Source organism: Cololabis saira, chromosome 1 (genome assembly GCF_033807715.1).
Source record: "Cololabis saira isolate AMF1-May2022 chromosome 1, fColSai1.1, whole genome shotgun sequence".
Taxonomy (NCBI): Eukaryota; Metazoa; Chordata; class Actinopteri; order Beloniformes; family Belonidae; genus Cololabis; species Cololabis saira.
In genome coordinates, this window is record NC_084587.1 from 32,725,372 (window position 1) to 32,750,248 (window position 24,877).

At 42.6% G+C, this 24,877-nt stretch overlaps 1 protein-coding gene across 1 annotated transcript in view; it reads left to right on the top strand.

Annotated features, from left to right (window-relative positions):
* LOC133418299 (complement C3-like) overlaps positions 1-24,877 on the top strand; it is a 33,700-nt gene that overhangs the window by 230 nt on the left and 8,593 nt on the right. The window contains exons 2-34 of the mRNA XM_061707270.1: positions 2-19; positions 967-996; positions 1,085-1,102; positions 1,202-1,237; positions 1,531-1,569; positions 2,359-2,548; positions 2,730-2,895; positions 3,030-3,100; positions 3,174-3,265; positions 4,128-4,210; positions 4,301-4,388; positions 4,508-4,610; positions 5,047-5,161; positions 6,207-6,322; positions 6,414-6,557; positions 7,305-7,520; positions 7,651-7,851; positions 8,421-8,576; positions 9,714-9,843; positions 13,395-13,463; positions 13,647-13,961; positions 14,959-15,205; positions 16,091-16,176; positions 19,411-19,550; positions 19,635-19,844; positions 20,017-20,077; positions 20,307-20,390; positions 21,375-21,578; positions 21,773-21,848; positions 21,996-22,158; positions 22,857-22,967; positions 24,103-24,253; positions 24,476-24,639. Coding sequence (XP_061563254.1) covers positions 2-19; positions 967-996; positions 1,085-1,102; positions 1,202-1,237; positions 1,531-1,569; positions 2,359-2,548; positions 2,730-2,895; positions 3,030-3,100; positions 3,174-3,265; positions 4,128-4,210; positions 4,301-4,388; positions 4,508-4,610; positions 5,047-5,161; positions 6,207-6,322; positions 6,414-6,557; positions 7,305-7,520; positions 7,651-7,851; positions 8,421-8,576; positions 9,714-9,843; positions 13,395-13,463; positions 13,647-13,961; positions 14,959-15,205; positions 16,091-16,176; positions 19,411-19,550; positions 19,635-19,844; positions 20,017-20,077; positions 20,307-20,390; positions 21,375-21,578; positions 21,773-21,848; positions 21,996-22,158; positions 22,857-22,967; positions 24,103-24,253; positions 24,476-24,639 — 4,093 coding nt within the window. The remainder of the gene's footprint in view (position 1; positions 20-966; positions 997-1,084; positions 1,103-1,201; positions 1,238-1,530; positions 1,570-2,358; positions 2,549-2,729; positions 2,896-3,029; positions 3,101-3,173; positions 3,266-4,127; positions 4,211-4,300; positions 4,389-4,507; positions 4,611-5,046; positions 5,162-6,206; positions 6,323-6,413; positions 6,558-7,304; positions 7,521-7,650; positions 7,852-8,420; positions 8,577-9,713; positions 9,844-13,394; positions 13,464-13,646; positions 13,962-14,958; positions 15,206-16,090; positions 16,177-19,410; positions 19,551-19,634; positions 19,845-20,016; positions 20,078-20,306; positions 20,391-21,374; positions 21,579-21,772; positions 21,849-21,995; positions 22,159-22,856; positions 22,968-24,102; positions 24,254-24,475; positions 24,640-24,877) is intronic.

The window sequence follows — 24,877 nt, forward strand, 5'->3', positions numbered from 1 at the left end:
GGCAACCCTGGCGTGAAAGGTATGTGTTCAAAGAAATGACAACTGTGTTTACAGACACAACCTTTTGCCTTTGAAAGATTCACTTAATATTTCAGGATTTGATTCACAAATTTGTTACCAATGATGGAAAATGGGACCTCATTGAATAAATGATCAAAATGATATTTACAATTCAATAAATATGTTCAAAGATATTCTGATTATTTTGCTTTTTTTTTAAATTTCTACTTCCTTTTCTCTACCAAAAATGTTCAAGTCATAGGGCAGGTTTGTGGAATAAAAAAAAAGAGTATTCTAATGTTTTAAGTTCAGTTGTAGGATAACTGATGAAATACTGTAAATACTGTATATCATGTTAATGTTCATATCATCCTTGTTATACTTTGCAGTGCTTTGTCACTAATGAAATCAAAACTCATCTTGTTTATTTATGGCCTAAAGGTCCCATATTATGCAATTCTCTTCCTTGTTCATATTATTTAATACAACAATAAGTCATATTGCCTTGACTGTAACTCAAAAATTGTCTGGGTTTGTTAAATTTGTAAAGTCTAAATCTATGCTGCTGGAGCAAGCACCCTGTTTTGTCTGTCTGCTCTTCCACTGCTCCGCTGTTACTGGTTGCCTTCCTTAGACATCTAGACATGTTACAGCCAGTCTCATGCCAAGGTGATAGAGACTTTGTAAAGGATGTATCTTTTGACTTATATGAAGATTTTCACGCCATTTTGAACCTTTGAAAGTCAGAAAAAGCACGATGTGTAACCCTTTAATACACCAGAAACCAATCAGAAACGGATCCCGTCTTCTTGTTGTTGTCTGAAGTGTTTAATGAGGTAGAATTAGATTTTTTTTTGGTTCTGTAGAGTTGTGAATAATATCCCACTGGGACAACAAGAAAACAATATATGGTTCATTAGAGATGATACAAATCATTTTTTATTTTTTTGTCATGCTCTTTTGCAGCTTCAATCGCCGATTTGACATACCTAGAAGGTATTCTTTAATTATCTGGTTTTTACTGAATCATTACACCAACATATGTCCATAATTTTGTTAACTAATCAATCTGTACTCATTACAGGCCCTCCCTGCATGACAGGTACGTATGTGTGTGTTTGCACAGACATAAAGCTGTAGTGATGGTGAAAACCTTTTGCCTCTGACATCTTCATTTAAAATTTCTGCATCTAATCCCCAGATTTTCTCCTATTGAGAGATACTGGGACCTCCACGAGTAAGTAATCAACTTATACAGTGCCCTATGCAATAAATAAATAAGTACTAAAAGTATATCTGTAAATGTGTGCATTTCAGGATGTTTAATCCCCTTTTACTCTTAAATTTTGTATTTGTGGTAGATAAACTTTCTCCAGGAAACCATAATTATCTAAAGTTTTTTTGGTTAGCTTTAGATTTTTAAATCTCTATATGCCACACCTAAAACTATGCTAAGATATCAAATGCTTATATTTTCTCTACCATACATTGCAGTGCGGTGCCACTAAAACTTGTCATGTTCGTTTTCAGCATATTGGAGCCAAAGGACAAAGTTAGCTCTTCACCAAGGTACTGTTAATGAAATGTCTATGGAACTAAATTATCCTTCAGATAGTTACCGCAGATGGGCAGGTACATACAGTTTAATACAGTTTACAGTAACTGGAATGTTATTGCATCCTAGTCTTCAATTAAATAAAATACTATTGATCTATATGTACTTACACTGATAGATCTTTCAAATAAAATCATGGATTAATATGTATTTACACTTAAAGTCTGAGAAACATCTTTGTTATCATTTATACTGTATGTCACAGCTCACTTGGGTAATGCTTTTAAGAAAGTCTTCATAATGGACTCTTGATTGCAAAAGTGCAATAGGTAGAGAGCAAGCAAGCAAACAAAAGGGAAGTGTTACAACCAAAAATGTAATAACGGCCAATAACGCAATAACTGCCAATAATGTAATAATTTTGGCCATTTCAAATGTAATAAAGCCAATAGTGTAATAATGTGCCAATAACGTAATAAAACTTTTGAGTCAATAACGTAATAACCTTTTGCCGATAATGTAATAAGGCATTACATTATGAAAGGTTTTTTTTAATACCAGGCCAATAACGTAATAACCAGCCAATAATGTAATGCCTTATTACATTATCGGCAAAAAGTTATTACGTTATTGGCTCAAAAGTTTTATTACATTATTGGCACATTATTACACTATTGGCTTTATTACATTTGAAATGGCCAAAATTATTACATTATTGGCAGTTATTACGTTATTGGCCGTTATTACGTTTTTGGTTGTAACAGGAAGTCCTTTCCTGCTTCATACAATTGTATTTCTTGAAGATTCACCTTGCTGGCTCCAGACCTGCTGAGGACAGACAGTCAGGAGAACATCTATCTACAGGCTGACAGTGTGTCTACGCCCATCACTGTCTCCATCACCATCCAGGATTTCAACAAAGCCACCACGCTCCTCCAGGATTCTGTCACACTCAGTCAAGAAAATGACTACCACACTCTCAAAGCTATACAGGTGAAGCAGCAGGCCCGTATAAAAAAAAAAGTTATATTGATTTTGTGATCTCAGACACACATAGACAAAAGATATCAAAATGTCAGATATTGTCTTGTAAAAAACTGTCTCCAAGCTTTCTCCATAATATGACTTCCTGAGAATTTTCCTCACCATGTATTTCAATATCCTCTTATTCCAGCTTGCATCTGATCTTTTAAATCGTGACGAGAAAAAGAACAAGTTTATCTACCTGAAAGTGAACTTTGGGGGTTTCCACTCAGAAGAAAGAGTGATGATGGTGTCCTTCCACTCTGGGTACATTTTCATCCAGACAGACAAGCCCATCTACAACCCTGGGGACATTGGTGAGAACACAGAATAACCACAGTAGTAGAAGCAGATTTTCAAGCACGCTCATTGTCATAGGTTTTTCATTCTTGCCGGTTCTTAAATAATGAGCACTTTTCAATTTCTTTTCCCTGCTTGATCTCTTTGCCAGTTCGATTCAGAACATTTGTGTCCTCTCCATTATTCAAGGCCTTTGATAACTCCATCACTGTAGACATCCAGGTAAAGTTTACCGGGTAAACAACTGGCACACAATTTTTTTTTTTTATTTGTTAACTTAAATTCTGTGCTTTAGAATCCAGACGGCGTGGTGGTTAAGCAACTGACCAGGAGAAGAGCTACAGGTGGTGTCATCGCCGATTCGTTTCAGCTGTCTGAAATGGTCAGGTAAGACCAACTTTATTTAAGGATAAGGATAAGGATAATCTTTATTGTCTCTCTTGAGAGAAATTTGTCTTGGACAAACTAGAGACTCCAGGCACCACATATATAACAAAAAACATATAAAATCACAATAAGCAAAAACACATCGTCATATCGTCATCGTCGTCGTTATTTGGTTTATTCATACCATTTCAATATGTGTTTGAAGATCAGTTTGAAAATCACAAAATATTAGATACTGTGGGCTGTCAGTCATCTCACCTTAAAATGTTGGAGCAGCTGAGTTTTAGGAAATCCCCATTTTTGAATTTACCCAAATTTAATTTGGAACCTCTGGAGTTACAAACGTGTTTGTTTTGCGCCAACCAACAGCCTAGTCTAGGTTGCGTAATATATGTACGCACGCAGAGACACACTGAGTTAATGTTAAAGATTTTAAAGAGCAAAAGGTTTTGGAAATAATCCTGTGCAATTATACCTTTACATTTGTAGAGCAGCGCAACAGTACTCAGACAAGTCACTCTCTTCAAAATGTTGAATTAGGAAGTATCTATAAAAGTGCAGGACAGAGACGGCCCCCGCATCATACCATACCCAGTTGTGGCTCTTGGGTTTTTATTTCTGTTTTTTCTCAATTAGATGTTTGCAATACATTTCATATGTAATTAAAGGAGCAGATTAGTGGGATGTGGGTGAAACACCTCTGAGATCAGGCTTTTTCTTTCGTCTGTTTTGATCAAACTGAATAATAATTTTTCCATCAATATTTTCAGTTTGTTTGATGAAACACATGGCAGCTAAAAGATTGCACCTTTGTTGTCTTTGTTTCCTGAGCTTTCTATAAAAACGTCTGAATGTTTTATAGTGAAGGAACATGGATAGTGACTGCAAAATTTGACCACTGGCAGCAGAACACATTCACCTCCCAGTTTGAGGTGAAGAAATACAGTAAGTGAAGTTATGTGTTTCTTACCCCCCCTCTTTTTTTTAATGCAAAATTTTATAACAGCAGTGACATTTCTTTCTTTCTGTCTGTAGTTCTTCCTGCATTTAATGTTACGCTGACACCCAGAAAGTCCTTCATCAGCTTGGATGACAAAGAACTGGATGTAGAGATCTCTGCCAGGTTGGTCTCGTGCACAAATGTGCACAAACAAACAGGTTTACGTGAAACATCTTATTGACTAATTGTGAGGGGAAAAGATGACTTCTTTCTGCTCAGTGATTGTTGTGACTGCATTTTAGTTACCTGTACGGGGAGCCCGTCCAGGGGACAGCCTATGTTGTGTTTGGAGTGAAGATCAACCAAGAGATGAAAAGACTATCTTCATTGAAGCAGGTTTCAAATGTAAGCTCTCTGTGAAGCTCAGCAGGTATTCTCTGGTTATTGATTGTTGATTGTTGGCCTGCTATTTGTGACAATTAAAAGCTTTCCGTTGGCTTCTCTCAGGATTCTCTCAAGATTGGCCTTTAACCAATACATTGTTGTTATATCTACAGCTTTGCTGGAAATGGTTAGGTGTTCACATGTATGAACTCAGCGAGAGCCATGAGTTTCAAGTGAATTTGCAGCTGTGGAGCACAATCAAGTAAACGTTGAAAAAGAAGCATTTAAAAATGGATTTTCACACATACATCCTCTGTCATACAAGTTTGTTCAGAAAGTACACTGACCACTGACCACTACCAGGCTCGATAAGTTTCGACATATGTTTACACTTGATTATTAAAAGATTTTCAGTTCTCAAAGAAAACATTCAAGTTTCTGTTTTTCATATGTGCAGTTGGACGGAGGAGTTGTCACACTGAGTATGGACGAAATAAAGGCAGCGTACCCCAACATTAGATCTTTGGTGGGCAACTCTGTGTATGTGAAGGTCTCTGTGCTCACCAAGACAGGTAAGTACCCCACTCTCAGTAGTATATATATATATATATATATATATATATATATATATATATATATATATATATATATATATATATATATATATATATAATTATATAATATACTGTGTATATATATATATATATATATATATATATATATATATATATATATAATATACTGTGTATATATATATATATATAATATATACTGTATATATATATATATTGATCTATGTGTCCACACAATAATGTATGTATTTTTACATGTGTCAATCTTATGTTACACTTAATCTCCATATTTCAGGCTTTGTATGGTAAAAGTGTACTATTTGTACTTTAGAGCTAAAGGGGCCACTTCTGACCAAATCCTCACAAAAAAACAAGCTATGACAAATTTTGAGTCACAACAGGTTGACATAATGTTATCAAGTTGAATACTCCTGGGCCCTGATGTATCGGTTTAGGGAGCAGCTGGCATCTTCTACCTCTCAAAATGGCTAAAAGTTGTTTCGGTTTGATTCTCTCTACTGACTGATTGAAACTTCTCTCGCCTTTTGGCTTTTTTAGAGGTCACCATAAAGAATCATCATGTTAATGAATTCCTAAATAAATTAATTAATACATTGTTTTATTTCATTTATGAGTTGTAGTGTGTGGAAAGACCAAAATCTCTGAAATGTTGTAATCAGTCCAGAGCTTATTGTGGCATCATCGGTGCAACTCCACTGTGTAAATTGAGGTGAAATCTTTATCAATATGTCCTTTAGCCCTCTGGATAAACAAAAGCTTTGACTTACTGTTGTACTAAACCAAAGAAAACAAGTTGTCTTGCTTATTTTGGATGTTTAAAAGCCATTTATTGTTCAGTGTCCTCATTAGATATCTGGCTATTCCAATAATGCCAATCCCCGAAAGCAGTGATGACCCACAGTAATCATGGAAACAGACACTCACCCCAGTGGCGCGTTACATTTATAGCTAAAAACTATAATTGATGGATTGGTAGAACTGGAGATCTTTACTCTTGTTTAAGTTTAGTTTTTCCCCTCCAAAGGAAGCGATCTGGTGGAAGCTGAAAAGACGGGGATTAAAATTGTGGAGTCCCCCTATGTCCTATCATTTAAAGACATGCCTAAGTACTTCAAGCCAGGCCTGCCGTTTGACTTCACAGTAAGGACCATTGCCTCTGATTGTACTGTAATGGAACTAGTTGTTTAATTATGACTAAAAATGTCAGTGAAATGTTCTCCAACCCCACCAGATTCAGGTGAGCAACCACGATGGTTCTCCGGCCCGTAACGTCCTGGTCAAACTAAATCTTCTGGATACACCCTTGACAGTCTTTGCTGGAACCGCCAGAGCCAGTGTCAACATGCCCAATAATCATCTTGCACAAACCATCACGGTTAGTATGACTTCATATTACATTTATTCATTCGAAGGGAATGCAAAAACATGGCTGTGATCTGTTGTTTTTTTTACATTTGATTGTTTGAGAGTTGGTCTTGCTTTTTTGTCTGAATAACCATTAACTACACTTTAGTTGCTGAGACCAGTGTTGTGGAATTTATCAAAAACCAGTTCAGAAGTCCGCTCGTGGTATGAGAGATTTTATTCTAGCCGGCGTTCAGCAGACAGATACAGACAGTGTCTCGTTCGGTGGGCTGACATCGAATGGTTTGTAACAAGCTTTTTTATACAAGAACAAACAACAGAATTAAACAAGTCAGTGTGACAGTCAGAGGCGTGGCCTTGCGGGGGGCTGGAAGTCCGATACTCTCCTGGTGCCTGTCCCAGCAGGGAAACAAGACGCAGGGACTGGAATGACAATGCCTAGGGACATTGAATGAGACAATGCGTTGCCGGCAAGGTGTCGTACCGGCAGGGGTCCTTAGCAACTGGAATTGCATGTCAATGAGCTGAGGGGGATATGAGTTCAGGAGCCGTCCGCAGGGCGGCGTCGTGTCCCCGCAGGGGGTCTGCAGGGGGCCTCATCACCAGCAATGTAGTCACAACTAAGAATAAATATCAATATTTGTTTTATATGTTTTCCTTTTTTGCTTCTGGGCTTTTGTGGATCAGTCGGGACATCTAGTTTAGAGTTCATACAACAAAATTGTGTTAAAAGGAATTTTTATTTTCTGATTCCCAGGCTGTGACCACGCAGGCAGACCTGAGACCAGATCAGCAGGCCAAACAACAGATCACTGTTCAGCCCTACACCACCTTCAATCGGCGCCAGCAAAACTATCTGTATATCTCCACAAGTACCAACACGGTGTCACTAAAAGAAAGACTGTCCCTTGATCTCTCTATCTCCACCTCAGACCCCAGTCACAAAGAATTAATTAAACACATCACATACCTGGTAAGACAAGAACACAACCTAATATTCATACTCCATTATATTACCAGTACACCTGGAAAAAGTAAGTCTATGTCAGAAAAGTTTACCTGAGATTGATTCTTCACTTTTTTTTCCCTTCAAAACTCTGCAGGTGCTTAATAAAGGCAGAATTCAAAGTGCTGAACGTGTGGCTGTAACAGGCCAGATAGTCACCAGTGTTGGGTTGCTGGTAACACCAGAGATGATGCCATCGTTTCGCGTTGTGGCGTTCTACAGTATTCCTTGGAATGGGCAGGAGGAGGTGGTGTCGGACTCTGTATGGATTGATGTAACGGATTCCTGTGTGGGAGGGGTGAGCCCAGCTTGTTTTCAGAGGTTACGCAGAAAATGTACAACATTAGTTAAAATCAGATGGTGTATTTCAGCATAAGTACAGTTTGACTTTGTGTGGTTCAAAATAAAAAAAACTTAGTGAGAAAATAAGAATTTCAGAATTTCTCACTTTCTACACTGTTAATAAACCACAGGGAGAAAACTGTGCAGCTCACACTATTCTGGTTTAAAAGCTACAACAACAACACAAAATCAATACATATACATATTTGTCTTCATTCATCATTGTCTCAATCTCAGAGCCTCCTGTTGCTGGAAATACTCACAAAAGCACCAAATGGTTATTAATCCACATCCAGAATCAGAATCAGTCCTCACAATTACACGCAAGGATTTTTTGTGTTATTCTATGTATTCAGCCAAATCGACTCACTCACTCACTCACTCACTCACTCACTCACTCACTCACTCACTCACTCACTCACTCACTCACTCACTCACTCACTCAATTTATATATCCATCCATTCCAAGCGGGGAAATTGTAATTAAAGAGGTGTTGTTGCATTTTTGCTCATTGGCTCTCATAGCTCACGGTTGGGTCAGCAGATGGGAGACCCAGAGACCACGCACCCGGGAAAAGCCTTCGTTTCCAGATCAGAGGTGACCCAGGGGCAAAGGTCAGCCTGGTGGCTGTGGACAATGCTGTTTATCTCCTCAACAAGAACAGACTCACGCAGAGGAAAGTATGTGTGTTTATTTGATTCTCTTCAAGGGTGGGATCATGTTACAGAGAGTGAAAAGTTACCACGGGTGTCTTTAATGTACAATCTCAACTATATATAAATGAAAAATTATAAGTACACTTATAAGTACACTTATTTAAAAAAATGCTATGGCGTCAGTCAATCAAGTCATGCGCGTAAACCCTGTTTCCAGAAAGGTTAGCACATCGTCCAGAATTCAGCAAGTCTTTAATTCACTTGTTAATTATTTTGAACCTTTGTGTAACTAAGCACCAATCAACTACAATGTATTTGGAAAATTTAAACAAATATATAGAATTTGATGCCAAAAAAAAAAAGTTGGCAGAGAGGCAAAAACTGACAGAAAAGGTTATACAACATATAAGTATGTGTACATACAGTATTATCCTGGAATATTATGTAATAATAATAGTGACAAGGCAACAGCTTGTCTTTCCAAATAAAGATTTGTGGGGTTCTTTCTTTTGTGATAAAATTGTAAGGAACGTTGGTATTTTAACATCTCTAATGATCCATTTTTCTAAAAAAAGACTGAGTCTGTTTAACTCTTAACTCTTGTTTATGAGAATAAGCACTAAAGGATAGATGATAGACAGGTTTTCATGTGTGTATCATAATCTGTGGAGTATGAAATATGACTTGTTCATGTGCATCTTGCTTGTCTAAGCAGTTTATCTAAACTACAATTTGCTTGTTTGTTTAGGCCTCAAAAACAGGGGCTGGATAGTTCAGTGAGTTGAGAGGCCGTAGCCCTCTTACAGGCAGCGCAGGTTCAAGTCCCGACCTGTCGCTCTTTACTGAATGTCTTCCTGCCTCTATCCGTTTCCTGTCTACCTAATTACCCAATAAAGGCCACTAGTGCCACAAAAATCTCTCAAAAACACAAATGTTGTTCTAGTTTCACATGTCCTTAGTTTTTGTAAATTCTTTAGCAGCTCTTCCACAGCTGTTTTGTGTTTTTTGTTGCCATCAGTCGTCTAAGAGTTTTTCCAGTGAAAATACTGAACAAATTACAGATCAGGTTTTTATTACATATCAATAAATGTCCCCTTTTCCCTGGAAATTGGGTTTACAAAAATAATTTCACATTCTTCTGTATAAAACCTTTTTGTTTAGATTTGGGACACTGTGGAGCATGGTGATGTTGGCTGCACCAAAGGAGGAGGTCGAAATGCTGCTGGGGTGTTTACAGATGCAGGACTTCTTTATGTCTCCAATATGGGGTTCCAAACACCAACTCGGCAAGGTATGGATGGATGGATAGGTGGATGGACAGATGGACGGATGGATGGATTATTGTCTTGTGCGACACAATTTCAAGCAAACATGAGCTGTTATTCAGATACGAACTAAGAATAGGTCATTATTGTGTGCAAGATGAACGCAAGATGCCAAGGTCCTGTGGCTGCAAAGCAACCCACAACCGTCAACCCCCAGTGACAGAGGGTATAAGATGTTTCTTATGAAATAGTGTGTTTGGTTTTCACCAAACATGGTACTTACCATTAAAATCAAACAATTCAACTTTGTATAGTATGTCCATAAGAAATTGTTCCAGAAGTCTTTCATTTTGGTCAAATGTAGTTTTTCAAACCTCAGCGTTGTTTCCATTTGAGTTAGAAAAGGCTTTCTCCTGACCACACTTCCAGAAAAACAACCCATAGTGTTCAGTTTTTGTCTAACTGTGATCACATTAACATTAAACACATTCAGTGCATATACGGCATTACACACACTAGCCCCTATTACATTGACATGGATGTGGGGTGGCGTGCCGAGCTGTCCCACTCTTCTCTGAGGGTAGTCTTAACCACGGGTCCGGTGTACTGTAAACAGAACTAACAAGGGGTGGCGGGTCGTGGGATGGGTTTGTTGATCACATAGCCTGAGGACAGCCTTCCAGGAAAGTTTAAACAAAGTAACAACAGCAGCAGTAGGACGTCACGGGTACGATCTATATTTGCAAGATGATCACAAGAACGGTGAGTAAAAATCCCAGAACCACATGGGGGGAACCAGTGAATGACCTGCAGAGAGCTGGGACCAAAGTAACAAGGTACCATCAGTAACACACTACACCGCCAGTGTTGTGCAACTCAGGTAGCTAAGCTGGTCAGTTATCGAAGGCTAATGATAATTCTATTAAAGAATTATTAATAATTAATAAAGTTGACTATTTATCAAATTGAATTACCAAAATGATAATAATTCTCGTAGGGGCACCACCCCGGGGCCTTAATCCAGGGAAAAATGATAACTAAACAGCAGAAAATCAGTCTCATATGATCAGGATTATCCTGCATAACAGTAAATCTTACTATCACTTCCAGAATAACAATTGAAGGAGTGCAATTCAAGCTCTGGCTCTCTCAAACAATCAGTTCGTGACCAAATCTTGTATGAAATAACAGAAACCACTCATTAAAAATCAATCAGAATTTATTTACATATGGGTATCAAAAAGATGTAAATAAATACCCAATAAATCCCGATGGCACACTACGTATTATAAAACCATTAATTAACTAGAAAAACAACAATCAATAAAAATGAAATGAAAGTTAAATGCATGGAATGAAAAAAAAGAATCAAATGTAATAATAAACATGGTATCAACGAACATGTACGGTTCAACAACGTGGGTGAAAGATGGCGGGACTGTAACCACGCCACGTGCAATTAGAACGGGGGGTGATCCCGGTGTTTAAACGTGACTACGGCAGAAAACAACGACTACTAAATAATCAAACACGATATTGATAACAATGATGATGATGTATGCAGTAATCTCAGTTCGGAACACAGATTTAGCTCTGAAAACGCTCTTAAGTTACTGATAACCAGGGGTCACGACTTCACACAGTTCTGACCCTCTCTTAGTCCTACTGATCACTGCTCACGGGCTCACGTCTCCTCTGGGATCCGGATCGGGTGCCTGCGGGTTTTGTCGCCTGGGGCCGTCCCTTCCCCTGAAACGGATTAGACAGCGGCGGGGCCGCCTCGTGCCGGGCCGTGGTTCCGGACCAAACGGAGGCTCACACGCATTCCTAGGCGCGGCGGGGGGACCGGTCTCTCCTGCCGTGCTTCCCTGCTCGCCGGTCGCCGACGCGCGGCCGTCCAGGCCCCGGGAAAGCTCACAACCGGGCGAGATGCCGGCCGTCCGTCCCGATCCCTGCGCGGTCAGCAGACAGGGGCTCGGAGCGGGGAGGGGGGCTTCAGTCCGAGCGTTCAGTCGCAGCTGTGTCCCGATCTGATTGCCGGGAGCGCGTGGGCGGCGTGAGCTCGGATCTGTAAAACTTAAAGAGGACAGAGTTAAGTGGGAGCCGGAGTCTCCCGGAGACCGCCGCTTCAACGGCCGGACCCCGCGGGGCCCGGTCCGGTGCGGGCCTCCTGCCTCCCCCCAGCCTGGGGGGGAGAGAAAGATGGGATCTTTGGCCCGGAGCCAAAAGATCCAGCTGTTCCAGGACGAGATGTTGTAGGGAAGAGAGTAAAAAGGGAGAGAGGGATGCGGCGCCGCGGTCTGCGCCGTGGATCCTCGCTGATCCTCCGGCCGGACCGGCTGGAGCACGCCGCGGATCTCTCCTCTTACCCCCCCTTTGGGGGGGGGGGGAGGTCGTGGTCCCTTCGGCCCGGAGCCAAAAGGGCGTGTTGACCCACCGGTTGATGAAGGAAAAAGAGAAAGATGGAGGAGCAGCGCGGCGTTTTGATCCTACTCGCGCTGCGGTGACGTCATCGGTGCCTCGTTGCGATTGGATGCGCGCCGCTTGTAGGCGCCGCCCCCCCCACGCAAGGCATGCTGGGGGTTGTAGTTCATGGCAAGGTGGCCATTTTAGGAGGCACATTACAGCCGATTTTCGGCTGAGCAGTCTCAAAGTTGAATATACACATTCACAAAATGTTCATACATTTTATAAGTTCAGAGTTCACATGGGCATATGGGCGACGCACAACACCAGGGACTCGGATCCTGCAGTGCCAGACGTGTCGCCCTGCTTAAGCCAGTACATGTCCAGGCCCGTCTGAAGTTTGCTAGAGAGCATTTGGATGATGCAGAAGAGGATTGGGAGAATGTTATATGTTCAGATGAAACCAAAATAGAACTTTTTGGTAGAAACACAACTTGTGTTTGGAGGAGAAAGAAAGCTGAGTTGCATCCAAAGAACACCGAACCTACTGTGAAGCATGGCGGTGGAAACATCATGCTTTGGGGATGTTTTTCTGCAAAGGGACCAGGACGATTGATCCGTGTAAGGGAAAGAATGAATGGGCCCATGTATCGTGAGATTTTGAGTGAAAACCTCCTTCCATCAGCAAGGGCATTGAAGATGAAACGTAGCTGGGTCTTTCAGCATGACAATGATCCCAAACACACTGCCCGGGCAACGAAGGAGTGGCTTCGTAAGAAACATTTCAAGGACCTGGAGTGGCCTAGCCAGTCTCCAGATCTCAACCCCATAGAAAATCTTTGGAGGGAGTTGAAAGTCTGTGTTACCCAGCGACAGCCCCAAAACATCACTGCTCTAGAGGAGATCTGCATGGAGGAAAGGGGCCAAAATACCAGCAACAGTGTGTGAAAACCTTGTGAAAACCTTTGTTATTGACCAAGTACTTATTTGCAAATACATTCTTTAAAAATCAGACAATGTGATTTTCTGGATTTTTTTTTTTCATTTTGTCTCCCATAGTTGCGGCCTTCTATTTAACACATGTGTTATACAAAAATATTGCACATGACTTTTCAGCAAAAAGGCCAAAGATGCAGTATGGGTCCCAACTCACACTTTCTACTGTTTGCAGCACTGCAGTGTCCAGGAAGTGCTCGAAGGAGACGCTCTGCCGAACTTTTGAAGCGTAAAACAGAGCTTGGTGAGTATCTTCAGTTCATCACAAAGAGTTTGCTCAGTTGAAAAAATTTGAGGTAGAGCTGATCAGAACTAACCAGTGATTTGTTCTGAGGTTCAGCTGAGATTCTGAGAGAGAGAGAGGTTTGGGCTACTCGCACTCTTTGCTTCTTAATTGTTCCCTCTCATCCACCCTCTCTGGTTCCAGAGAGTCACTACAAGGAGAAGCTGCAGCGCCGCTGCTGTAAAGACGGCCTTAGAGAGATCAAAATGCCGTATTCCTGCACTAGACGCTCCCTCTACATAACTGAGGGCCCAGAGTGCATCCTGGCTTTCCGCTACTGCTGCGCCACCTTCAGGGACCAGGTGTTTAACACAGAGATCCCCACCGCTGCTCCTCCCTTCACCACCGCTCCACCCACCACCACTGCTCTACCCACCCTCCGCGCCTTTGTGAGAGAGAGAGTGCACTTCAGTGCACGAGAGAGGACACCTATCTACCACAGTGCAAGTAAGAACTTTGGTAAGTACCGTACCTTAACTTTCTCAACTTCTTATCTTTCCCAAAATTAAAGGGGACCTATTATGGCATCTAATACCTATTTTAAACAGGCCTTGAATATCTTAAAAACAAGCTTTTGATTGTTTTTGCTAAATAAATTAGAAAATTCAGCCTCTGAGCCATGTCTTTATCTTCCCCGTTTCTAACCTCATTATCTATGAGGGATTCTGAGTGGACGGGGAGGCTAGGATAATGAGGCTCTGTGCTGATTGGCTGCCTGACGCAATACACCGCTACGAAAAAATGGCGGAAGCTCCGGCCGGCAGAGTTAGTGGTTGTCGTTCGGCCAGAGTTAGTTGTGGGCGTGGTTTCACGCATCGGAGGCCAACCAATGTAAATCGCGCCCGTCGTTACGTAACAACGGGAGCAGAATCTGAACGGCTCGTAGAAGCCACATCAGACTGGATGGCTCATCCGGGTGGCTGCACAGACACTGCAGAATCTGGTTGCTTTCCTCCTTCTCTGAGTTGGCAGGCTGAGGGGAGACCACTTTATATATGTTAAAGCAAGAAAAAACGTGTTTTTCATAATAGGTCCCCTTTAAATAGATGTTCTTTACACTTTTTAAATTAAACTTTACTTTAGTTTTTTTTCAACTTTTTCAACTTACTTATATATATATATATATATATATATATATATATATATATATATATATATATATATATATATATATATATATATATATATATATATATATATATATATATATACATACACACACACACACACACACACGTACAACATGTATGTTTGTATACTATGTTTAAATTTAGGTTTGCACATATTCAATAACTGTTTAGAAATCTTTTCTGGACTTCAGTGATCCTAAAGTTGTGATGAGAATTTCTTTTGACAAAACTACAGGGCAATTGCATTTGTGCTGTTTACTTTCACTGTTGATTTTGGGAACGTGGTTAGTGGTCGGCACCTGCTAACTACTTCTCTTTTCAAATAGGTTGGGACAGCGGAATGAGAAGGACGAGTGGACGAACCATGGATAGGACCTTTTCATTTGCAGGTAAAGAAGAAGAAGAAGAAGAAGAAGAAGAAGTTGAAGCAGCGGTGGATTTGTCGGAGGACGATTCGGATGGAGAGGAGGAATGGGAGTACTTAGATGAAACCCAAATATATCTGCGTTCCAAGTTCTACGAGTCCTGGCTGTGGATGGATGTGAGCCTGCCCAGCAACACAGGCAGAGACGGGTGAGTTAGGTACACCTGAGCCAGAGATTAGAACATTATGTCATTTTCCTTATGTATATCTTTCATTTGATCTTATTTTAAAATACATAAGTTATTACAGGAGGTCAAACAATAATACCAACAAAAAAAATTAATATGAGACTTGGTGAGATCCTGGAAATTATGTGTAGTCATATCAAAATAAAAGTACCCTTCTTTCAACTCAAAGGTTTTCATGAATATGGCCTTAGAAATTATGTAAATACAATCTCTGAACAAACAATGTGTAAATTGTTACAACAATATCATTATTTATTGAACACAAACATAACCATGGCAAAGCCGACGTGTGTAAGTAGTAAAAACTACATTACTGCTTCCAGAGAACTTTAGAGAGTGTTTAGATGCCAGGACCAGGTTGATTTGCTCTTTATTAACTGATCTTGTGAGGTGTGAGGATCTCTACAAAAGTAGAAGTTTGCAGTTTAGTGGTCTGGAGGTATCTGGTGAGGCAATCTCAAGGAGAAATTACATAAACAGTGATCGAGGTCGTAAAGGCGTTTACCAAAGACTTGGAGCTCATCATTCTAAAATGAACACAAATACTCACAAGTCGAGATAAAGAATACTGCTGTAAATCTTCCTGAATGTGTAAGTCCCAGAATGTTCAAGCCCCTAGAGTGCAAAACGAATAAATACATTAAATATCTCTGGATACACACATCAGCATTTTAAAGTTCATGGTAGTACAGTTGCACAACAACTTCTTTACATGATCACTATAAATTATTTTAAACATTCAAACTATACTTTACAAATGGTAATAATGTATTTGTTCAAATTAGCTGTATTTGTGACTTTTGATCTGTTTGTTAATGGTAATAAAATGATCAATATCACGGACAGGTTGGCATCTAAGAACATGGAAAACCCACTCCCAGACAGCATCACAGAGTGGGGAGTCTTGGCGATCAGTGCATCTCCTCATACAGGTACGGTAGACAGAAGGAGATGAAGGATTCTGGGTAACTTTTTGGAGTTTTACCAGATTTGGCAGCTTTTGACTACAGTACTATCATGCAACTACTAAGCACTGATGTCTTTTAAAAAATTAACAATTAATTAGAAAAAAATTGTATTCAAATTCGATATACATACAGTATGTGTACTGTGATTTCTTATCAGTAACTGTCACTGTTATAGTACAAATACACAATTTTAGTATGCAATGTCACCATGTTCTTAATTCTCTCTCTCTTTATTTTTATATATATATATATATATATATATATATATATATATATATATATATATATATATATATATATATATATATATATATATATATATATATATATATATATATATATATATCTCCTCCTTGAACCGCCACCTTACCGTGGTGGAGGGGTTTGAGCACCCGAATGATCCTAGGAGCTATGTTGTCCGGGGCTTAATGCCCCTGGTAGGGTCTCCCAAGGCAAACGGGTCCTAGGTGACGGGTCAGACAAAGAGCGGTTCAAAGCCCCTTATGAAGAAAGAAACAGCAAGGAAGTGTACGTCGCCCGGACTGGCGTTACCGGGGCCCCACCCTGGAGCCAGGCCTGGGGTCGGACCTGGAAGACCCAAGCGTATCGTGAGGGTCTGCTGGGAACGTCTGGCAGATTCCCCTGTCAGGGAGGTCTTCAACTCCCACCTCCGGGAGAGCTTTGACCGGATTCCGAGGGAGGCCGGAGACATTGAGTCCGAATGGACCATGTTCTCCACCTCCATTGTTGACGCGGCCGTCCGGAGCTGCAGCCGTAAGGTCTCCGGCGCCTGTCGCAGCGGCAATCTCCGAACCCGGTGGTGGACACCGGAAGTAAGGGATGCCGTCAAGCTGAAGAAGGAGTCCTACCGAGCCTGGCTAGCTCGGCGGACTCCCGAGGCAGCTGACGGGTACCCACAGGCCAAGCGGACTGCAGCCCGGGCGGTCGCGGAAGCAAAAACTCGGGTCTGGGAAAAGTTCGGGGAGGCCATGGAGGAGGACTACCGGTCGGCCTCGAGGAAATTCTGGCAAACCATCCGGCGCCTCAGGAGGGGGAAGCAGTGCTCCGCCAACACTGTTTACAGTGGAGGAGGGGAGCTGTTGACCTCGACTGGGGACATCGTCGGGCGGTGGAAGGAATACTTCGAGGATCTCCTCAATCCCACTGACACGCCTTCCGTCGAGGAAGCAGAGGCTGAGGATTCAGAGGTTGATTCATTCATTACCCAAGCTTAAGTCACTGAGGTAGTTCGGAAGCTCCTCAGTGGCAAGGCACAGGGGGTGGATGAGATCCGCCCTGAGTACCTCAAGTCTCTGGATGTTGCGGGGCTGTCGTGGCTGACACGCCTCTGCAGCATCGCGTGGCAGTTGGGGACAGTGCCTCTGGACTGGCAGACCGGGCTGGTGGTCCCTCTCTTCAAAAAGGGGGATCGGAGGGTGTGTTCCAACTACCGGGGAATCACACTCCTCAGCCTCCCGGGGAAAGTCTATTCCAGGGTGCTGGAGAGGAGAATTCGGCCGATAGTCGAACCTCGGATTCAAGAGGAACAATGCGGTTTTCGCCTTGGCCGTGGAACGCTGGACCAGCTCTACACCCTCCGCAGGGTGCTCGAGGGCGCATGGGAGTTTGCCCAACCAGTCCACATGTGTTTTGTGGACTTGGAGAAGGCTTTCGACCGTGTCCCACGTGGCATCCTGTGGGGGGTGCTCCGAGAGTATGGGGTCGGAGGCCCTCTGCTGAGGTTCTGTACGGTCCCTGTATGACCGGAGCAGGAGCTTGGTTTCGCATTGCCGGCAGTAAGTCAGACCTGTTCCCGGTGCGTGTTGGACTCCGGCAGGGCTGCCCTTTGTCACCGGTTCTGTTCATTATTTTTATGGACAGGATTTCTAGGCGCAGCCAAGTGCCGGAGGGGTTACGGTTCGGGAGCCACTTGATTTCATCTCTGCTTTTTGCAGATGATGTGGTCTTGTTGGCTCCCTCGAGCCAGGACCTTCAGCATGCACTGGGGCGGTTTGCAGCCGAGTGTGAAGCAGCTGGGATGAGAATCAGCACCTCTAAGTCTGAGGCCATGGTTCTCGACCGGAAAAAGGTGGCCTGCACCCTCCAGGTCGGGGGAGAGTTCCTGCCTCAGGTGGAGGAGTTTAAGTATCTTGGGGTCTTGTTCACGAGTGAGGGGAGAACGGAGCGCGAGATCGACAGACGGATCGGTGCGGCGGCCGCAGTTATGCGGTCATTGTATCGGTCCGTCGTGGTGAAGAAGGAGCTGAGCCGAAAGGCAAAGCTCTCGATTTACCGGTCGATCTACGTTCCCACCCTCACCTATGGTCATGAACTCTGGGTCATGACCGAAAGAACGGGATCCCGGATACAAGCGGCCGAAATGAGTTTCCTCCGCAGGGTGGCCGGGCGCTCCCTTAGAGATAGGGTGAGGAGTTCGGTCACCCGGGAGGAGCTCGGAGTCGAGCCGCTGCTCCTCCACATCGAGAGGAGCCAGCTGAGGTGGCTCGGGCACCTGTATAGGATGCCCCCTGGACGCCTCCCTATGGAGGTGTTCCAGGCATGTCCCACCGGGAGGAGGCCCCGAGGAAGACCCAGGACACGCTGGAGAGACTACGTCACTCGGCTGGCCTGGGAACGCCTTGGAGTCCCCCCGGAAGAGCTGGAGGAAGTGTCCGGGGAGAGGGAAGTCTGGGGATCCCTGCTCCGACTGCTGCCCCCGCGACCCGGACTCGGATAATGCGGTGGACAATGGATGGATGGATGGATGGATATATATATATATACATATGCAGTACGGACCAAACGTTTGGACACACTTCCCCATTTGTTTGAATGAGAAGGTCTGTCCAAACCTTTGGTCTGTACTGTATATATTTATAAAAAGGAGAACACAATGAACCATTGTGCTGAAGGCCAAACCTGAGAGAAGTTGAAATTGATGTGTTTCATGTGGAGAATAGACTTTACAATCATCATCATGACTTGTATATACAGCCCTACGTTAAGATGCATTATTTATTATGAATTGGTTTTGTGATATGTTTATTTTATGTATATAATGTATGCATTCCTGTGTATTTTATATATTTTGTTTGTGTGATAACCTGATCAGATTTAGTCATCTTAATCTTGTTGTTTTCCTATGGGTAGTGACAATAACATATTCTATTCTGTTTTATTCTATTCTTCTGGCTGTAGGTTTCTGTGTTGCAGAGCCTTACAATGTCAGGGCGTGGAAACCTTTCTTTGTTGATCTGAAGCTGCCATATTCTGTGGCGAGAAACGAACAGGTTGAGATTAAAGCAGTGATTCACAACTACGGCTACGAGGACCTGCAAGTAAGAGAGGCGTTGTCTTTTCACTTCCTTTTGTAATGCATGTATTTCTCCTGTCATTGATCACTTATCCGCTTATCTGCTCAGGTAAGGGTGGTGCTGATGAAGACAGAAGGCATATGCAGCGTCGCGTTCAAAGACAGACACACGCAGGAAGTAACCCTGTCTGCCGGCTCGTCTGTGGCGGTGCCTTACACCATTGTACCATTGGTGGTGGGGAAACTTCCTCTGGAGGTGATGGTGGTTGGCAGAGAGATGATGGGAGGTGACCGTGTACAGAAATCCCTGCGAGTAGTGGTGAGTTTCTCCTAATGAACATATTTCAGTATAACCAGTAGTGTTTTTTCCTTAAAGTTTTGAGTCAATTATAAAAACAGCAAAGTCAATAATGTTTTATTATTAAACTCTAGTAAGGACTTACCTGAATTAAGACCTGCTTGTGTAATTAATCTTTTTATGACCCAAACAGCTGGAAGGAGTGCAGAAGACTGAAGTTTGGAGTGTAGTGTTGAATCCAGCTGCTCAAGGAGGTACGTCATACACAGCTTGTAAAGAAAGATGTCATGTGTACATCTCTTGTTCCTCACTCACCTTAACCTTTTTCAGCTTCTGTGTGTTAAACTGGAACCTTTATAGATCTGTGCTGTTATTTAACTTAAACTGTTACAAGTTGTGAGTCTGCTTTTAACATTAAATGTCTCACTTAGGCGAATTGGGTAAGAATTCACTATGGTATCAATTTATCTCCGCTTCCTACAGGAACTCAGACGGTACGTGTTGGTAAAACTGAGCTGGAGTCAGTTGTGCCAAACTCTGAGCCAGAGACCTTCATCAATGTTAGAGGTGAGTCCCTGACCCCGTAGACATAAAGAATAAGAATAATTAAAGCTGCAAGCAGCGATGAACGGGCCCTCGCACCCTTGTGCACGTTCAGACGTGCTGCAGTGGAAGCGCTTGTATGACTTGCATGTAGATTCTTCAGGGCTGGACATTTAGCGGATGACACCACCCACGAGTCTTTATGTCAAATCATTCAAAAGTTATAGCAGAAAATAGGGACTATCAAATATTGACCAATCAGAAGAAGGGGCGTGGCTAATTCAGGCCAATGAAGGTTAAGTACTCAATACCAAGTCCGATGACACCACCCACATGTCTTTATCACAACCCGTTCGAAAGTTATGGCAGAGAATAGGGACTATCAAATATTGACCAATCAGAAAATGGGGCGGGGCTAATTTGCACCAATTATGTTCAAGGACTCAAAACTGAGTCAGATTACACCACCCATGACTCTTTATATCAAACCATTCAAAAGTTATGCCAGAAAGTAGGAACTATCAAATACAGACCAATCAGATGAAGGGGGGGGCGCGCTTTTTGGCATCTATCGTCGCCACGGTAACGCTTTTTTGACTGAGAAAAGTACTGCACGTCATTGCAGGATCGAGATGCACATTTTGATGTATAACACACCTGGGTGCACATTACGGTTCGGGCCGTATTCTGCCGAAGAAATGGCATAAATTTCGCCAAAATGACACGATTAATTCAAAATGTCCGACTTCCTGTTCGGTTTCGGCCATGGCGCCAAGAGACTTTTCTTTAAGTTGCGACATGATACAGGTGTGTACCGATTTTCGTGCATGTACGTCAAACCGTATCGTGGGGCTTGAGGCACAAATTTTGTAGGGGGCGCTGTTGAAAAAAAAAACAAGGAAAATTCCTACAGATACAATAGGGCCTTGCACTGTAAGTGCTCGGGCCCTAAAAATGAGCCTCACACAAAGGTTTGGTTACTGGTTTGTCTTCTGCTTTTCTCTGCAGGAAACGTGTTGGCCGACAGCATTGATAATTCCATCAGCGAGGACTCGCTGGCATCTCTGATTCGGATGCCCGGCGGTTGTGTGGAGCAGAACCTGGCCTCCATCACTCTGCCACTCATTGCCACTCTCTACCTGGATCGAAGCAACAACTGGGAGACCGTAGGGGTCCAGCGGAAGGCCGAGGCTCTGCGCTACATCAGGCGAGGTTAGGAGACAGGAAAAACCGTGGCTGATTGGACATAAGCACAAAAACATTCCCATCTTGAAATCTCAAGAGCGTAGCAGATTATGAGAATATATCACATTTAAGATGTTATGGATTGACTTGTGCATGCAGGTTAAACATTTGACTGTCTTGCATCTGTTCTGTAAATCATTTTGTTTTGATCTGGTTTTCAGGCTATGAGAACCAGCTGGCATACAGAAGGAGTGATGGCTCTTATCCGCCCTACAGGAGCCAAGGAGCAAGTACATGGTGCTGTCCAGATCTTAGATTCTCCGTAGACCCCTGACAATTAAAATAAGACACTAAATTAATTGCATTTTAGTATTTGTGGTTTAAAAGACTTTGGGTTAAGTATTTGAGTAACTGTGTGCTAATCTGAGGCTACTTGGCCATCAGGATCACAGCCTACGTCGTGAAGGTGTTCTCCATGGCGCGCGCCATCATCAGCATCAACGAGCAGCAGGTGTGTGAGCCTCTGCTCTACCTGGTAAACAACAAACTCCGGGTTCTGGATGGAGTTTACAAGGAGGACAACCCAGTTTACTCCACTACCATGACTGTGAGGCACTGACTTGCACGCACGCACGCACGCACGCACGCACGCACGCACGCACGCACGCACGCACGCACACACACACGCACACACACACACACACACACACCATCTTTTCAGAGCATTGTCCATCATATCTCACTGATATCTTTATTTCACTGTAAATTCAGTAATAGTTCATCAGATCAATTTTATTTAAGTAAATTCAAGTTTGATTCATTAAGTTTGCCACTTTATTTATTGATAATTATTCTTTTTTTTTAAAGATTATTTTTGGGCTCTAGTGGCCCTTCATTCAAGTTGCAGACAGGAAGGGGGTAGACAGAGAGAATGGGGATGACATGCAGCAAAGGTGCGCAGGCTGGGATTTGAACCTGCGACCACTGCCGGAGGAGTGTAGCCTCAGTATATGAGCCACTTGCTTAACCCACTGCACCACCAAGCGGCCCAGATAATTATTCATTTTTATAAAAAGTCGCTAATTATGTGACTATCCATAACTTAGTCTAAATGTATGATGTGAAACCCAGTAAATTACAAGCTACATTTGAAATAGAGTAAACGAAGTCATTGAAAAAATCATAAGCATAGTTGCATAAGCGCAGTTGACTGAGAACTTTCAAACAATTTCTTCGTTATTTGTTGCATCTTAAAGCTTTCAAGATTTTATTCAGATCATTTCTTTTCTTTTGGTGTTTCTCCAGGGAGGTCTCCGTGGTGATGACCCAGAATTAACCCTCACAGCCTTCGTCCACATCGCAGTCGCTGAGGCCATGCAGGCTGGTATCAGCTGTAGCAGTTCAGGTGAAGTGAAGGTAAGTTACACACACACACACACACACACACACACACACACACACACACACACACACACACACACACACACGCACACACGCACACACGCACACACACACACACACACACACACACACACACACACGCACACACACATTTTTGTGTGTAAAATCGCAAACTGATTCTTGAACAGAATTGCAGGCTAGCTGCAGTTTTTGAAATCATTGGCAGGATGGAAAAGACCTTGGAAAAGTTGGAAGTCCGACTTGGCAGAAATTGACCACAAAATCGGCTGTTTAGCCTCAGACTGACCCAAATACAGTTGTTGATATTTCAATTTGGCCATTGCAGGCTGGCCCTGGCAGGCAAGTGTAGCCACAATCCCCCCGTATGATAACAAGACGCGGTGCTCAGAGCCGCCTTAACCTAATGTTAGGCCCTGGGGCTAAGAGGTTTTGTAGGCCCCCCATCCCCTCGACTTACATAGTCGTATTATAAAAAATCCTATTTTGATTAACGTATTACTGAGCCCACTTGTGTACAAACACAAAGTACACTTTTTATGAAACTTTTTATAACAACCACACAAAGCAAACCAAGATGTGTAAAAGTGTACATATAATATAATTAACACACAGTAAAGCTGTATTTTTGGGATCACTTCCACTTTTTATCAGAACTGTAAAATACAGACTGCTGCTGAACTGACAGCTGGACTGGGCACAGAAATAATGTTGAACTAAACCTGCACAGTAAGGTCTGTGCTGCAAATAAAGTTCCATGTTCAGGTTTAACCATGGACTGTAAAAAACATATAACATATATATAACAAACTGAACTTTTCAGCTGAACTGAAAAGGGTGTACAGACTGAGTCACACTCGCACAACACGCACATGTACACAACTATAAAACACCGCCTTCGTTGAGCGTCCACACCCCCACAGCATGCAATCCAGGTTGACGCGTCACACGATACAGCTGTGGCGCTCACTTTAGGAGGTCTGATGGGCTGTGCTGGAATAGTATATTGTTGTGTCGGGATGCTGGCTCAATGAAAAATAAACAATCTTATCTTCAGTTTTCTGTTTTTGAGAACATTTATTATGTTTTCCAGCTTTATAAGTAGTTGTAATCTCACCTATTTCTGCTGCAGCGGGCGAGCCAGCTGACAACTCAGTACCTGACGAAAGCTCTGTTGGCATCTGGGAGGAGACCGTACACAGTGGCTATAGCATCTTATGCACTGGCTCTGCTGGGTTCAGTTCCAAGTCTTCATCAGCCTTTACTCGCAGCTGCAGCTCGAGGTATCCCTTAATAGCCGTAGCCTGTTTCATGTGCACACTAAGTTATGAGACAATTCATAATTTTAACATTTTAGGTTCCTCTCACCTCTTGTCTAAACTAATGTATAGTTTGGTGTAAAGCTTCATGATGTCTCAACAAATGATATTAGTGTGTTGATGTTCTCACTTGCTTAAACAGCAGATGCCTTTTTTCCTTTTTTGCCTTTGTTCTCTGTCACACAGATGGCAGCCACTGGCTGGACAGAGAAAACCACTTGTTCACGCTGGAGGCGACTGGCTATGCTCTTCTGGCTCTGGTAAAGTTGGGACGCATGGAGGACGCTGAGGCACCTTTCAAATGGCTCAACAGTCAAAGAAGAAGAGGAGGCGGCTTCGGTTCTACCCAGGTACAGTGGGGGGGGGGTTGTCATAACCTGGCCCGTAGGCCATGACAAAAATGGACAACAACACAGTGCAAATAAAAATATGCTATTTATTTTAAAGAAAAATACGGCAAATGCAAAACAAACCAACTTGTGAGGTGTGGAGGTCAGCATCAGTAGTGTCAGTGTGTGTGAATTTGGAAAATGTGTGGTGCGTGTTGTTAAGAAAAATAGAATCAAAACCAAACAAATGAATGGGGCT